The sequence below is a fragment of the Mytilus galloprovincialis genome, chromosome 12, assembly GCF_965363235.1.
Source record: "Mytilus galloprovincialis chromosome 12, xbMytGall1.hap1.1, whole genome shotgun sequence".
Classification (NCBI taxonomy): Eukaryota; Metazoa; Mollusca; class Bivalvia; order Mytilida; family Mytilidae; genus Mytilus; species Mytilus galloprovincialis.
The window spans coordinates 44,888,170-44,901,208 of NC_134849.1; the positions used below are offsets into that span (position 1 = coordinate 44,888,170).

The 13,039-nt window shown below is 32.7% G+C and overlaps 1 protein-coding gene across 3 annotated transcripts in view; it reads right to left on the reverse strand.

The window, feature by feature from the left end:
* Positions 1-13,039, reverse strand: part of LOC143053909 (glutamate receptor U1-like) — a 40,198-nt gene that overhangs the window by 20,023 nt on the left and 7,136 nt on the right. The window contains exons 2-4 of one of the 3 annotated variants that reach the window (XM_076226704.1): positions 6,366-6,430; positions 4,558-4,863; positions 3,502-3,689 (exon numbers count right to left, since the gene is read on the reverse strand). In XM_076226704.1, the coding sequence (XP_076082819.1) occupies positions 3,502-3,689; positions 4,558-4,863; positions 6,366-6,393 (522 nt within the window). In that variant the 5' untranslated portion in view covers positions 6,394-6,430. Of the gene's footprint in view, positions 1-3,501; positions 3,690-4,557; positions 4,864-6,365; positions 6,584-13,039 lie in introns of those variants that run through there. The other 2 variants (XM_076226702.1, XM_076226705.1) reach the window with 2 other exon arrangements.

Consider the following 13,039-nt stretch of genomic DNA (forward strand, 5'->3'; position numbering starts at 1 on the left):
TATTAATTTTCATAACTATGGTATTAACTGCAAATGGATATCATTTGTAAAAACTGTTTTTGATACCTGTGGAATGTCAAATATCTGGTCGAATCAAATGTTAGATAAATGGGTAATCAAAAGTATTGAGTTGAAACTTAAAGACCAGTTTTTGCAGAATTGCCTAAGCGAAATTAACACTACTCCTAAATGCTTATGTTATAGAATTTTTAAAACTGATATTAAATTAGAAAGCTATTTTTCCAAATTGTCAATATATAATCAATTTTTATTGTGTAAATTTAGATGTGGAAGTCACCGATTACCTATCGAGACGGGAAGGTGGAATAACATATCAAGAAATGATAGGTTGTGCCATCTTTGCGAATCAAGTGACGTAGGTGATGAATATCATTATGTTATGTCATGTAATGCTCTTACTCAAGAAAGAAAGAGGTTGTTACCAAACTATTGTACTCTTCGTCCAAATATTTATAAATATCAACAATTAATGAGCTCTAATAATCATATTGTTCTTGAAATACTTTGTAGATTTATAAAAATTATAAATGTGAGGGTCACTCCTCCTGGTTAGTTTGTAATTTAATGTTTATGTTTGTATTGTTCACATGTGCTTCAATATTTTATGTAATTGCTTATATATTCTCTGTAACTATGTAACTTGTAGTTTATGAGAAATAAAATTAATTCATTCATAAATACGGACTGTTGGTGTAAAGTGTAATAGTCGTTAAAAGCAAAAATAAATTTTTACCCCTCAACCATTTATTTTCAAACATACATCATGAAAGAACGTTTCATGCATAATGTCATAAATTGGAAACAAAAGTCAAGCTTAATAGATTAAATTGCATATCTGTTTGACAAAGAAGCATGGCATCTTGAATTACACAATAAGTTCAATGTTTTGCATTTACATTTGCATGTAAAACAGCCATCCAGACAGCTGCAGTGAACTTGACCTTGGCAACCACTTCAAGAAAGCAATTGTACTGCTTTCCTGACGCTAACCTCAGTGTTTTCTAGTATGTCCAATATTGTCAATTTTTTTCTCTGAATCCTTTCGATACGATTTTGACTCATCAAACCAATCATGACTTCAACTGTTGTTCCTATTTTGTATTCATTTTCTGCAATATTCAGCACAACACCTTTGATATTTCTACAGTCCATCGGACCTGAGTCTACTCTTTGCACTGGTATTATAACATTGTCTTAATCTTCTTTTGAAGAAGACAACATCTCATCGGCCTGTATGTATTGACCCGACAGGGCTCGTTTTCACGTATGTGTCAGTTTCATCGTAGAATTCTGTCTCAATTTTTGTTCTGACATTGTCGTCACCAGTACTTGTTGGCAATGATATTAAATCTCCTTCAGTTTTTAGAGTGTCAAGTAATTCTTTTGGAAGGGCTGACGATGACAAGCCAACTTAAGGTTCACTTCCGAATAATGCTTCGGCGACTGATTAATCGTTCTATGGTGTGACCTGGGAAAAAGGAATTAAAAAATGGAATGATTTAAAAAATAATAACCAGGGAATGCCAATAGTTCAATATCAAATATGAACAACAACAACAACAACAACAACAACAACTTGAACTATGAATGCTAGTTTTCTGCTTAAGTCAGTTTGATATGAACTACTTGTGACTGGTAAATAATATGTTGTATGAAGTTGCATTACTATAAGTACATATCTGTTTAATAAGCAATGATGCTGTCCATCAAATTCCCTTTCTAAATTGTATGTGAACAGGTGAGACATATTTCCGTGTCAACAATTTATTTAGAAATATATCATTTTTAAAATCTTTTGTTTGGCTGTTATTATTAAACAAAATCAAACTTTGATTTTTTATCTTTTAATTATTTCTTTTAATTATCAAAAAATATATATACCTGTTTCTATGGAATTACACAGATCTTAATTCCTCCGACCAGTGTGAGTTGTTGTTGTCGTGTGTCCAGGAAATTTTCATACTCGTGTCATATGTCAGCGTTTTCTCTATGGACAGACCCCTGACTTTGAGGCTGAAGTGGTCTATTATGCACTATTTGCAGCTCTGTCCAAAGGAGTTTAAGTTTTGTAAATACATTAGCCTTAAATTCCCTTGCATTATCACTCTGCAGTTTATGTGGAGCTGCCAAAAGTTGAAAGATGTCAGTAAGTTGGTAAGCCACTTCAACTGCTCTTTTTGTCTTTAAGGGCGCAGTACACTGAATTTGGTTAAGCGGTCCTGGTAGGGCAAGATCCACTTATATTCTCCGTACATTATCTAGACATGACTGGTAGTCAATAAGGTCTACATTACAATGGGAATTAAAGTCTGTAGATATGATAGGACGAACAACTAATTTGGTAGTTTCAGAGCGACTTTTTTCAAAATACACTGTTCACACATCTGAATGAAAAGTCTGAAATAAAATTCTCTGCTGATGTTGGCAAATTTTTTTAACTCCTTATATGTTTTGTGGATTCCACCATGACCAACTCGAGAATGTGCAGTTCTAATCAACGGGTAGAGTTCGTCTACTGTACAATAATTGATTATTTCGTCACCTTTGCAGATGAGTTTTCCAATTCCTGCTATACTCAAAACATCATACTGCCTTTAGAAATATCTTTGAAGAGCTGTCTTTTTGGAACTTAATTTTGTTTCCTTTACATTACCAATTGTCTCTTTGTATCTTTCACGACGTGTAAATATTGAATTATTAGAAGATTTATTATCATCATGTTATAGTAACATAGAATTTTGTTCTTAGCGAGAGTTTTATAATTCTATTTGAAATTGAATACTAGTTGCTCGTATATATATTGAACGTAATTCTAGTCAACAGACCAAGATACAAGTGGAGATGGAACGTTGCAGCCGGGATGGAAAAAGAAGGGTAAAAGTGGTATGATGTAGAGAGGCTATCAAAAAAGAAGAACAAGGTGGAGAATATCGTCAGTGGCCTATGTTTCACCAAGGGGCAAGTTCCAACAGGTCACTCTGTCATGTTTCAAGGGCTACGTTTTACTACGTTATTTGAAAGCGTAGCGAAACGGGAATATACATAACGAAGCGTATCGAAACGTAGTGAACCTTTCTTAAAAACGGGGCCTGCCCGCATGTTTTGATAATTCAACTAAAAACGTAGCGAAAATTGAAACGAAATAGAAACCTGGTAAATAGGTATCATAGCCTAGCAGTACGTAACAAAACGTGCTTATACTACGTATCGAAACGTATCAATGCGTTGTGGAAACGTGGGTCTACACGTACTGATACGTAGCAAAACGTGATAAGAACGTAGTACAAACCTAGTAAAACCTATCTATCAAAAAACGGGACATTTTTATTCAAAACGCAGTTGAAACGTAGAATTTTAAAACGGAATAAAACGTGACAGTGTGACTGGTGCTTTAAGCAATGCTAGTTTACAGTATAAAAGGCATGAATAGTTAAAAACAAGAATAGTTTAAAATATTAACAATCTTTAATATATAAATACCTCTGTCATCAATCGTTCCATCATTTTCGTGTCACCAACGACCACAACAGACAACTGTGATTCCATAGTATTATAAATATCTTTTAAAAACTTGTAAATGTCTTCGGAGCTATTCTCGCTGCTTATTTTGTACGTGCTTAAGAAGATCCCATCCATCTGATGTCTGTCTTTACCACTGACAATGAATTCTACATGAAAAAATAAGTTATTTTATAATTGAAATTGAGCTCAAGAAAAAAATAAACAAAAAAAGCTTTTTCTACATAAGAAAATTCTTGTACCGAGACAGGAATATGCAAGTTGTCCATTCGTTTGATGTGTTTGAGCTTTTGATTTTGCAATTTGATTAGGGACTTTCCGTTTTGAATTTTCCTCGGAGTTTGGTGGTTTTTTTTTCTTTCTTTTTTTTTCCTTTATTCAATGATAAGAGAGAAATAAGACAAATAATCATGAATTACAATTTAGAGTTTTCGCATCATGGTATTTTACCTCAGATAGGACAAATTTCTAATACACACGCCATTTGAACTCTTATGATGGTTGCAGGCATACTGCATCTCCTAAGTTTCTATATTACAAACGCAGAAACAGTCTCGTTTGGGTCAACTTTCTGTATAAAACAATGAATCGATCGCGAATTTGTTTAAAGGTATAAAACCAAACCCGCTGATCCTTTGCTTTTTGTGTTTTTTTTCTGTGCATGTACAGATTCTGTGTCATGAATGGATACTCCATTGCTTTTGCTTTTCTATTATGTGTATTCAGATATTTAAATATGAATTGTATCAAGTACACCAACATATATTCGTGGATAGGTGAAATATCTAAATCAAATATTGTATTCTGTTTTGCCTATTCTTTAAGCAATGAAAGCTGAAATTTAATCAATAACGTGACGTTGTCCTCATTTTGGAAACAAACAATGAAATTACCCACAATCCTTAGGATTTTAAAACGACCAATCACGTTATTGAAAAATTAACTGAGTCATCATATATTTATTACAAATCCACTAATGAACTTTCAATAGTATTTCGAAACTCGGTTTAGCCCTACCTGTATTGTCATCATAAATTAGAATTGCATTACTCCATTTTAGTTTCTGTAAAATTAACATCATTATTTCAGCATAATTGTTATCGTAAACATTTGAATGAGTGACTCCTTCCACTGAAGAATATTGACTTTGTTGTGAAGGCATCTCCGGGCAGAAGTAAGAACTGTTTCCTCCAGAAGTAAGTGAACTTGGCATTAAATCACCTAGCCCATACAAGGGCAGGACCCAGTCAACTAACGTATATTTTTGCCAATCTTTTCCAATAATGAATACAAAAATGGCGCCCTCTTGAAAGAGTTGTGAACCTGAAATAAAGCTAGTGAAATTAAAAAATCATGTGATGACAGCTATCATAAGTATCAGTTCATCTCACAGTTAAGATAATAAGAATGGAAATACGGTTTTCTGCAGACACGTATAGAATGATCAGACATGTTTGTAGGATTTCGAACGAAAATAATATAAAAAATGAGAATGGAAATGGGGAATGTGTCAAAGAGACAAAGAGCAGACAACGGCCGAAGGCCATCAATGCAGCGAAATTTGTTCAGTAATGATAAAAATTCAATCGGTTACCTCAGGTGACTGAGGCTCTGCCATATTCGGAATCGTCCGAGTTATGACGTATGCATAAAAGTTGATGAAAAAAGAAAAACAATAGCAAAATATACAAAAATTATTACTATTATCCAGATCTTCAATAATTTTCTTTCTATTTTTTCAAATAATGGAATGTATAATCACCAAAATAAGTTTGGCCTGTATAAAAGGCTAGAATATCAATTCGATATTTTTCGCTTAATGAAAAAAATATTAATATTTGATTTGATTGTGTTTCTTTCAGTTCCAAGAGATTCCTCTAGGAGTTTTTGCATATACCGTTACATAAAAGCGAGGCGAAAGATACCAAAGGGAAATTCCACACAAGTGATCATTACGAAAATTGTTATGCAGATATTAGTGAAAATCATTAAACCTATAACGCTCCTGTGAATTGACTATTCGTCCTGTTTTGAAATTTTTCATTAAAAAAAAAGCGATAGAATATGCCATTACATATTGTACAATACGGCAGCTAAATCGTTGATAAATATATAAATACTTACAATAGAACCATTGGATAATCGAGTTTTTCCAACCGAGAAAGTTAAGTTAATATATTTCAGAGTCCGAGCCTAGTGGACTCTGCTCTAAAGTTATATACGTCATACTTCTGTGATAATATATTCATGAAACATGTGATGTTATAAGGCATCATACAATAGCTATTTGGTATATGTTTGAAAATAATAAGATGTGGTATGATTGCCACTGACAACTATCCACCGACCAGATGACGAAGACTGTCAATGTACATCATTCAGCAATGGACAAAATCAATACCGATGTGAAAGCCTCTGTTTCGAAATGCGCATCTGGTGCAAGAAAATTGGTACCGTTAATTTTATTACTACCACTGGGTCGATGCCTCTGCTAGTGGACTATTAGTCCCCGAGGGTATCACCAGCCCAGTAGCCAGTACTTCGGTACTGACATGAAAATACGGATTTTTTGTGTAATTAAAATTTGCTGTTACAAAATTATAGAAATTATTATAAATTAAAGAATGTATCTCCCTCATGCAAAGCTCTGATTCCTTGCATGGATTTGGCTATACTTTTTGGACCTTTTGGATTATAGCTCTTCATCTTTTATATAAGCTTTGGATTTCAAATATTTTGGCCACGAGCATTACTGAAGAGACATGTATTGTCGAAATGCGCATCTGGTGCAAGAAAATTGGTACCGTTAATTTTATTTTTATTACCTGAATAAGGATTTCCTTTTAAAACCATCGTTACATTTAAGTTTTCTTTTGTTCTTTTTACTTGCCTGAAATTGCAATATCAAACAATGAAATGTTATTCATCGTTTTCCATAAAACTACCGCAGTAAAATCACATTCTCTATTCATGAACACTGCGCATGGCAGTGTCAGTGTATGTTGCAAGACTCTACTTTCTGAATCCTCATCTACAATAACACCTGAAAAAAGAGAGTCCATCACGTTTATTTTCAATAATTCATATTTGAGCTAAGACAAAAATACCAAAAAAAAAAACTCATCAGATACCAGGCTTATAATATGGAACGCCAGACGCGCGTTTCGTCTACAAAAGACTCGTCAGTAACGGTCGAATCAACAATATTAAAACAATATTAAACAAAGTACGAAGGTCAAGAGCACTGAGGACCAAAAATTTCGAAATGTAAATAAAAAAAAATGTAGATGCTGGGGAAGCCTTATTGTCTCATCTGTAGATCGATCCTCTTCTTGAATACAGAATGGAATAGAAAATGGCACGATTTTGAAATTTATTTTAAACTACACAGTCATGTGTCTATTTAATGGTTACTAGAAGATGCCCCGAAATCGCGGTACATTTGGGCAAGTGTTGAAAAAGAGAGGTTTTAAATTTCTCTAATAGTACGTCACTTGAACATGAGCGAAAGCGTATAAGACACGGATCGATTACGGTCTCCAAATTGGGTTATATTCTTTAAAAATATGGTATACAGCAACTACCGACAACCGACATGACTTATTACAAGCTCCCTTGTTTGAGACAGAAACATACATAATGTGGCAGGTTTAGACTAGTTTGCTGGCGCCAATCCTATCTGTTGCAGGTATTTTCATTAAAAGTACAAATTGACTAGTTATCTTTTATGATAAACTGTACGTCACAGTTCTCATTTTTATAAAAAAAAACTACACACAAACAAACTTCTCTTTAATTGTTTGAAATATAAATCCTTCAAAGTCAAAATATGTTGTCGATCAAAAGGTCAAGCATTTGGTCAAGTAGTAACTTTAAAGATATGTTTATTCGAATATCTTCTCATCGCTCTCCAAAATGTTTTTTTTAACACATTTTCCTTCTTTTAGATGGCCTCGGGTGGCCGAGTCGTCCATCTAAGACATTACAAGCCTGTCAGCACTGCTTTTAAACACTAACGATTATTCATTAACCATATTATGAAAATACAAAAAGAGAAAAGGACGAATTTGTGTTTTTGCATAATCTGGTATTGAAGACCCATTGGTGGCTTTCGGCTGTTGTCTGCTCTATGATCGGGTTGTTGTCTATTTGACACGTTCCCCATTTCCATTCTCAATTTTATTTTGTAAAATATGTTGTTGTATCAGCCCGGTTGTGAAATTCAAAGTTTTATGTTAGACAATCAAAACATTATCATCTATTTTGAATTTTACAGCAATATTGTTAAATGCTTTGTCTGCTGGAACATAAACTATTGTTGTAAAGAAATGATTAGGCGGCATAAACAACTTTTTGAAAGAATTGAAACCCCGTTAGTTTATGGGACAACGTAGGTTTTAAATGCAACTCTGAATAAATCGTAATGTTTGAATGCGTTCTAAATGAATCGTTGGTTTTGAATGTAACTTATGAATGAATATTAGGTTTTGAATGCAACTCTGAATGAATCGAAGGTTTTGAATGCGTTCTAAATGAATTATGAAGCACACCATGTCCATTCGAACAAACGGAGTCCTGTTTATGACCATTTGACTCCCTTTTGACCTTTTATCGACATGGTCCGCCACTGCATCCATCAGTAATCTGCAGTAATTATTCTTATTACAGTGATCTGGCTTATTTATATTACATATAAGCCTTGTGGCATATGAGAATGTATTGCCAATAATTGGACAAGTAAATGAATGGATGTATTATCTTATTGTAATACATTTATTGGCAATAAGTTGAATAAGTTAATTGTGTTACAATTTCTGTCGTCAGATAAATCAATCAATTAGCCCAATTGTTAAAATTAATATTTAAATATTAACGTATTGATACATTGTATAAAAAGTAGTAATACTTATGTAGAGTATCGTATGATGAACTGTGGATGTTGTTTATTTTACAATATTTGTTTGTCGTTTTATTGTTATATTATTATTTAAAATATCACCTTGAATCAATTGTTTGATTTCTTGTGGTGTTAATGCCACTTTCAACATGATATTGGCGGTCATTTTTTATTGATGGAGGAGGCCGGCGTGGCCGGAGAGAACCACCGACCTTCCATGAATCATTATACCTTAAATATATTTTACTGATAAAAGGATAGTAACACCGCATTTCAAAGAAAACAGGTTAAACATAATCTCAATTTATCTTTCAGCTGATTTCCTTTTTTTTTTCAGTCATCAGTGTATTCAAAAGTAACACGGGAATGTTGGTCCAGACAGCTACAATATTTGCAAACTTTAATGGAAAAGGGGTGGGGGAAATTAAGTTTCACAAGTTTTAACATTTTTACACATGGTTTAGTAAATAACGCAGACAACGCACACAATTGAGTTGAGAATCCGATGGTATAATTGATTTTTTTAAAACTTCATTTCATTTCATTCGCAAAAAAAAACAAAACGAAAAAACTAAAGGGGAACACACATGTATTTCCTCTCCCAATTTTTATCACAATATTGTAGTTTTCTTCTGGAAAATTCAACATTCTTTAAAACAGGAATTCTGTAGATTTCAAAGTATTTTGAGCATAAAAAATACAAGCAACAAATTGTGGCTTTTTCGTTATTTGGATAACTTTTGGGCTTCGATAAAAAAAAAAAAAAAAAAGATGTGGTATGATTGCCAATGAGACATATATATATATTTTGTATATTTCAAAATTAGCAAGTTGCCATACAGTTGAAAACAAGTTGCCATACAGTAAATTTGTCAACACGAGCAAGTTGCCGTACCCTAGACTTTATTTCTTATGGTCCATATTATTTAAAAAACATCTTTTTGACAACAAATATCAGTAAATATGATGCCACACTATAATAATCTAAAAACGTGTCTGGAAAAATTATGAAAAACAGTTCAATATCTTGAAAATGGGGCAACAGAGGACGATCGATCTCAAAATTTCCCGGTACTAAGTGGCAAGTTTTGGAGAATAACACACAATCTTGTCTTAAATTTGTACTGATCGGCCTAATAATTTAAAGAATTACATATCAGAAAATCATTTCTTAAGCGGCACCCTCATTAAATGAGTGGAAATGCTTTAAATTGAATAAATTCTTAACTTGTTTACTTTTTTTTCTATTTCTCTCCGCTTCGTTAGTACCCAATTTCCGGTGGCGATGATACACGGTGATATTGTCCGTATTCCAACCAGGTGTCAACCAATACTTATGACAGATTTTAAGCTTATGATTATATATAGAGAACACCCCTAATTCATTCGAACAAAGAGTCCTATTAATGACCATTTGACTCCAGTTAATGACCATTTGACTCCAGTTTGACCTTTCATCGACATGGTCCGGCACTGCATCCATCAGTAATCTGCAATAATTATTCTTATTACAGTGGTGTGGCTAATTTGTTACATATGCCTTGTGAAATATGAGAATTTATTGCCAATAATTGGACAAGTAAATGAATGGATGTATTATTTTTTAAATAAGAATAATAATATGCTAACACCGTGGTTTGATGTGTCATCTGGAGTTAAACATTGATGTATTCTCTCGCCTACATTATTCTCTGTATATATAAATGACTTAAAGCCGATCGTATCAACAATCTTGACTGTGGAGTGTCTTTAAGTGAAAGAACATTAAGCATTTTGCTTTATGCTGATGACATTGCCTTAATCGCACCGGACAAACAAAGTTTACAGCGCATGCTTAATGTCCTGACAGACTGGTGCTCATCTTGGAAGTTGTCTGTAAACCCAGAAAAGACTAAAGTTGTTCACTGTAGACCGCAATCGTTTGATATTTCAGACTTTAATTTTACATGTAGTAATTATGATTTAACAATAACGGATTCTTATAAATACTTTGGGATCTGGCTTGACGAACACCTTACATTTACAAAAAATACCAAGGAACTAGCAAAATCAGCAAGCCGAGCTTTAGGGGCTGTTTTTGGACGTTTTATTTCATCCGGAGGTATGTCATATAAAGTTTATACAAAATTGTACAACTCAATGGTGGAGCCTATCTTAATGTACGGAAGTGGAATTTGGGGAACAAAATCGTTTAGCGTAATAAACTCTGTGCAAAAAAAAGCCTGTAAGTACTTTTTATCAGTTGGTAGAAATACGTCTGATATTTCTACTATGGGCGACTTAGGATGGACATCATGTTTGAATAAACAGCGTGTTTCATGCGTTCGGCTTCTGTGTAAACTAACACGAATGGATCAAAGTAGAACTGTATATGATATTTGGAGTTGGATATCACGTCGACGAAAAGGCTGGAATACGGAGGTGAACAAGATGGTGAACTTATTGGAAATTAGAAACATTGTTAGTGATGTATCATTAAGTACAAAAGTAGTCATGAAAAAAGTCACTGAACAAGTTAACATCTTAAATAATACAGAATGGCAGAGAGAACTCTTTAACGATCGCGGAAAAGACAATGGAAATAAACTTAGAACATATAGGCAATACAAAAGCAACTGTTCCGTGGAACCGTATGTGTCAAAAATTATTCCACGGTCATACCGACGTGTAATGGCCCTGTTTCGTGCAGGCTCGCTCCCGTTAGCCATCGAGACTGGAAGATACACCAAGCCGCCAATACCTGTTGAAGACCGTTTATGTGTTTATTGCTCTGACAAAAGTGTTGAAACTGAGAAACATTTTTTATTGAAGTGTTGTCTATATAATGACTTAAGATTTGACCTTTACTCAGAATGTTCACAACATATTGATAGTTTTGAAAATTTGAATGACGATTCAAAATTTATACAAATCATGAATTGTTCCGAGATTCAGCCATTTTTATGTAAAAGTATTCATAAGTTTTTTATGCGACGTAAATTATTTACATAATTTTTAACTATTTTCATGCGACATAAATTTTTTACCGTGAACAATTATTCTAATTCATTGAGTTTATTTAAATTATGCATATCAGTTGATTCCCCCCCCCCCCCCCCGCAATATCTTAATGTAAATATTTTCACATATATGTGTGAAGTTTTAGATGTAATTACTATGTATGTGGGAAGTTTTGGATGTATGTAAAGTAAATATTTTTGACGAAACATTTTTAAATATTTTTACTTAAGTTTTATTCATCATGTTGAAAATACTCTAAAATCATAGTTATAAGTTTTAAAAATACAGTATTTCAAGGTATCGTTGGATTTTTAAGAACATGTATATATATTTTGTGCAATGTGTCTCATAAGCCAAATGATATGGGTGGGTATTGATGGTTCTATGTATGTTTTAATATTGTTGTATGATATGTATGTCAATCAATATGTGACACAATAATAAAATAGATTATTATTATGTGCTATGTTTGACAGTCTAGTTATGTCTATTTTAAACTACGCCTCTGAAGTATGGGGTTTTCATCATGCAAAAGAAATCGAAACTGTACATAATAAATTTTGTAGATTTGTTTTAAAAGTACACTAAAACACGCCTGTCTGTTGTATTATTGGCGATCTTGGTCATTTACCTACATGTATGTATGTTACTAGGAAACAAAAGTTGTTGAAATACTGGGTTAATATTATAAACAAGAAACCAGATATTGTATATGAAATATATCAAGTTCTTGTTGCTGACTGTAATAATGGTAAAAAAAATTGGGCCACAAATGTTCGTAATTTACTTTTTCAACTTGGATTTAATTATTTATGGTATGCACAAGAGAATGTTAATGTAAACTTTGATATTTTGAATGCACGTCTGTTAGATCAATTTTATCAGAGCTAGCGTGAGTCTGTAGAGAGCTCTGAAAAACTAATATTGTACAAAATGATAAAAACAGGTTTTAAGATGGAACAATATATATTGAAAAATATCAATGTTAAAATGTTGTCTTTATTAAGATTTGGTGTATTAAAACTAAATATGGAAACTGGTCGTTACATAAAATAACGAAGGGAGGATAGAATTTGTAAATGTTGTACTATGCAATGTATAGAGAACGAATATCATTTTATTATGGTTTGTCCAGCATATAGACAGTATAGACTTAAATACTTCTCAAAACATTATCATACATGGCCAAATATCAACAAACTGTATTCACTACTACAAGTTCAAACAAAAAACTGTTATTTACAATTTGATGTGTTTTTTGCGTGAAAGTTGGAAACTCAGAACTTTCATATTAACGTAGTTATATATATGCATCTAATTGTCTTTTTCATTAACAAAAGGTTCATATTGTTAATTATGTTCTCTTCAGTTTTGTATACCTATGTATTAATATAAATGTCATGTTGCTTACCCATGATAATGTTGTAATTTAAATGTGCTATTATATATATAGCATAATTGTGCTTATTGCAATAAACGTATTTATCTTATCTTATCTTATCTTATTATTATTTTATTTATTTATTATCTAATTGTAAAAGTAAATTGTGTTACAAGTTCTGTCGTCAGATAAATCAATCAATTAGCCCAATTATTGAATTA